The 4,178-nt window shown below is 43.2% G+C and overlaps 1 protein-coding gene across 1 annotated transcript in view; it reads right to left on the bottom strand.

Moving 5' to 3' along the window:
* Nucleotides 1–4,178, bottom strand: part of PRKG1 (protein kinase cGMP-dependent 1) — a 286,803-nt gene that overhangs the window by 139,040 nt on the left and 143,585 nt on the right. Inside the window, exon 3 of the mRNA XM_014310283.2 lies at nucleotides 2,936–3,041. Within this exon, the coding sequence (XP_014165758.1) occupies nucleotides 2,936–3,041 (106 nt within the window). The remainder of the gene's footprint in view (nucleotides 1–2,935; nucleotides 3,042–4,178) is intronic.

Here is a 4,178-nt window from a genome sequence, read left to right as displayed (position 1 = left end):
AAACAAACCTTTATGTTTTATTCAATTTATTTCTTAACAAGAGCATTCGCATGCATGCATTAATACAAGAAAGGAAAAAAATTCCCAAATCCCCCAAAAGCAAAGAATAAAGTCAACAATCAACAAGCTCCTTCTTTTCAGGATTTATCCTGGTGTTCATTAGAAACATTTTGAAGGAAAGCATCTTTTAAAATGAGCATTTAGTGTAGCAAATGAGATTTTAAAATGAACACTTAATGTAGCAAATGGGATCTAAAAATGAGTATTTCATGTTCCATATAGGATTGAAACTGAACTTGAGACAGCTAAAGATGCCCAGAGCCCAAGTGGAAGACCCAATGGAAAGTAACATTTTTTAAGGACCTTCTTACAGCTGCTCCAAATGGAAGAAATACTTTTCCTAAATTGGAACTGTAAGATTTTACAAAATAAATATTTATTTGCTCGCCTTAGGCCTTTCTAATGAGCCACAGGTTGTGTTCAAGCAGCACAGCCACCGAGTGAGGAAACACTCCTTGATTTCCTCCTCACATCATTTGCTTTAAAATTAAAGCTGGGCAGGCTCTGCAGGACCTGAATCCAAATTAATCTTGACAACCTTCTGGAAAATCTCTATTAAAGCTCAGAGCTTCAAAGCTTAATGTGAGCATGGGGCCTGCTCCAGCAGCTCCCACCCCAGAGATGATCCCAAACCTATTCTCAGGTTTGTTGAGAAGTTTTTAATGCTGGCATGGATGGGTTTTAAACCCCTAAAACACAGCAGCAGGTTCTGTTTCCTCTCCTGAGCTGGGTTGTTGATAATCATCAGCAGAGACACCTGGAAAAAGCCCAGCCATGCTTTCCCAGCTGTGGGACATCCCCATGGAGCTCCTGGCCCTCTCCAGGGAATCCCTGACCTCACCAAGTACCTGAGTTTCATTCTTTTCCCAGGAGTATTTCCATCCCTGCCTGCAATGAGCCCAGTGGAATTCCAGCCCACAAGGAGAAGCTGGGATCAGCCAAGGAGAGACTTGGGCAGGACTCTGCTCCCAGATCAAATCCCAGCTTGGATTAATTCCCTGTTCTACAGCCACCCTCACCCCAGAGCATCAGTCCCATGGGATCACCTTCCTGGTTCCTCTGGAGATCACTGTGCTCACCGCCAGCTCCCAGGGAACAAGGGCAGGAGGAACAGCCTCAGGCTGGCCCACGGGAGGTTTAGATGGGATTTTGGGGAAAATTCCTCCTGGAAAGGGTGGTCACAGCTGCCCAGGGGGTGGTGGAGTCCCCATCACTGCAGAGATTTAAAGCCATGTGGATGTGGCACTTGGGGACATGGTCAGTGGTGGCCTTGGCAGTGCTGGGGGAATGGCTGGACTCAATGATCTGAGAGGGTTTTTCCAACCTAAAAGATCCCTCTGAATCACGTAGATATTATATATATATTTCTATTATACATGGTACATAATATACATTTTAAATAATATCTACTTGTATAAACTAATAATTCCATTAATAATTTTATAATTTAATTATAAAATTATGTAATTTAATACTTATAGAACAATCAAATTATAATTATATAAAATCTAATAATTTAATAATGAAAATATTTTATTAATAACAGCTTAATTAACATTTATTATTAATAATATTATTGTTGTTAATATCTCCCTGAGTCCCTTTCTTCTCCAATACTAACTGGGACAAGGCTGGGGTAGTAACAGCTTAGTAATGTCTGAGTAGCACTGGGATTGCTGAAAGCCTCACATTGGCCTGGGCCTCCCCTTCCCTACAATTCCTGACATTTCCTTCCCTTTGGGATCATTTTGGTGACATGAAACACTGTCTATCTGTAAGGAACTCTCTGTTCCTTACACCGTGGCACTGGATTTCATGAAATCAAGGAATGGTCTGAGTGGGAAGGGACCTCAAAAGCCCATCCAGTGCCACCCCCTGTGAAATATATGCAAAAAATATATGTAAAATGTAGTAATTTTTCATAGAATCATGGGATGGTTTGGATTGGAAAGAACCTGTAATTGTTACTCAATCCCTGCCATGGGCAGGGACACTTTCCACTGTCCCAGGCTGCTCCAAGCCCTGTCCAGCCTGGCCTTGGGCACTGCCAGGGATCCAGGGGCAGCCCCAGCTGCTCTGGGCACCCTGTGCCAGGGCCTGCCCACCCTGCCAGGGAACAATTCCTAATTCCCAATATCCCATCCAGCCCTGCCCTCTGGCAGTGGGAGCCATTCCCTGTGTCCTGTCCCTCCATCCCTTGTCCCCAGTCCCTCTCCAGCTCTCCTGGAGCCCCTTTAGGCCCTGGCAGGGGCTCTGAGCTCTCCCTGGAGCCTTCTCCTCTCCAGGGGAGCACCCCCAGCTCTCCAAATAATCAGGATTATTCATTATTGATCCTCTCCAAGCCTTAAATCTCTGAAGGAACTTTTGGGAAAATCAAATTAAATGAGTGAAAAATTTTCTGTCTTTATGTTTATGTTACTCATCCAACCTGCATTCTATAGGAAACTAAAGCTCTGCTTTCCTAAAAACTCCCATTTTACTTCCAGAAGCACAAGAACACACCCCCAATGGATCTGAACCAGTTTAAACCCCAGGTTTTTCCGTTGAAAGGGTGTTTTTTTGTAAAAATGTGTCTTTTCTGACACACTTTGAATGACTCATATGAGAGCTCGTCTCTCACCCCTCAGCTCTGGGACTCTTTGCCAATGAATAACTCACAACAGGAATGAAACTCCCCCACAGCAAAGCTCCCCCTCCTCTCAGGAGGATGGGCAAACAGCAAATAAAAATCATCAGAATAATAATCATCATCATCATCATTAAAACCGAAAGAGATGAGAAGGAAACAAATCAAATACTGCACTCACAAAAAATAAAAAGGCAAGAGAGGACGGCAGTTTCATGGGATTTTTGGATAAATAAACAAGTGCCATACCTTTTCAAAAATTCCATATACTCAGTATGCTTGATGAGGCCAGTCCTCATCATTATTGTTTGAAAACATTGCCGATCAATAGCCCAAAGTTTCACATTTACGAGAGCTGGAAAAAAAACAAGACAAGGGGAAAATGTGATTAGCAAAAAAATGTCCAAATTCCTGTTGTGAACTGCAGAGGAAAACGATGGCATTGGGAATGGGGAACACTGCAAACCAGGAAATTCAGCTGCTGGACATGAAACATGCACTGAGAGGATTGGGAGGGTCCTGGTGTAGGAGGTGGATGTGGGGTTTTGGAAAGATAGCCGGGAAGCAGCTCTGAGAGGAGGAGAAATCTAGGAAGGCCAATGGTGAGCAAGGATTTGGGGTCAGTTCATCACAACCTGAGTGGTCTTGGGACATTTTTAGTGCATTATCCAGCAAAATCCACTGAGGTTTCATCCTGCTCCCAAGGAAATTTCCAGACCCAAGCCCTGATTATGAACCAGCCTGATAATGAACCACCTCCCAGCTGGGGAGGCTTTGAGCCATTCTTTTCCAACTTTACTTTTCAGGTCCCTGCTGAATTCCAAGACTTCTGAGTCACTCACCAAACACCACATCCTGTTCTTCAGGGGCAAAATTCCATGGTAAAAAAAAGGGAAAACCAGTGCACAGAGAGCAGAACCCCGAAAGGTCCAGTTCTCATCTCAGCTGTGGTTTAGACGTTTGCATTAGCCATAAATGCTTGAGTATACACAGTTTATAATAGGGCTTCTCCTTAGAGAAACAATTTGATTAAAACTATTCCCAAGACCTCTACACTTGTATTAATTTCTTTTTATTTTTTCAGACAGTGAATGCAATAAATTCCATCCCCATGCCCCCGTTTGACTGCAGGAAACAGAATGAAGCAAAGAGACTTTCAGCAAAATATTTACAAATACTCTCACTGATAAAATCCATGAAATGAATGGGCTTTGATTTGCTGCTCCTTCAGCTCCCAAACCTCCTCCTTAATGAGTTTTTATCCCTAACTGCATTTGCAAGATAGAAAAACCTTCAAAGTGCAAACTCAAAGATTTCTTCTCGACTTGCACGGCAGAACAGCCCTTAAAGGCTCTTCTGGTTTTCAACGCAGAAACTTCTCTTGGAGAAGCATTTTTAGTTTTATAATCAAAATATAAAACACCTGCTGGGCTGGGCACTGCAAAGCTCCCTGGGCAGCCCCTGCCAAGGCCTGAGCAGCCTTTGCATGCAG

This window comes from Geospiza fortis, unplaced genomic scaffold (genome assembly GCF_000277835.1).
Source record: "Geospiza fortis unplaced genomic scaffold, GeoFor_1.0 scaffold284, whole genome shotgun sequence".
NCBI classification, from domain to species: domain Eukaryota; kingdom Metazoa; phylum Chordata; class Aves; order Passeriformes; family Thraupidae; genus Geospiza; species Geospiza fortis.
The sequence above is the reverse complement of the archived record's forward strand: the minus strand, read 5'-3'. Positions and strand labels throughout refer to the sequence as shown.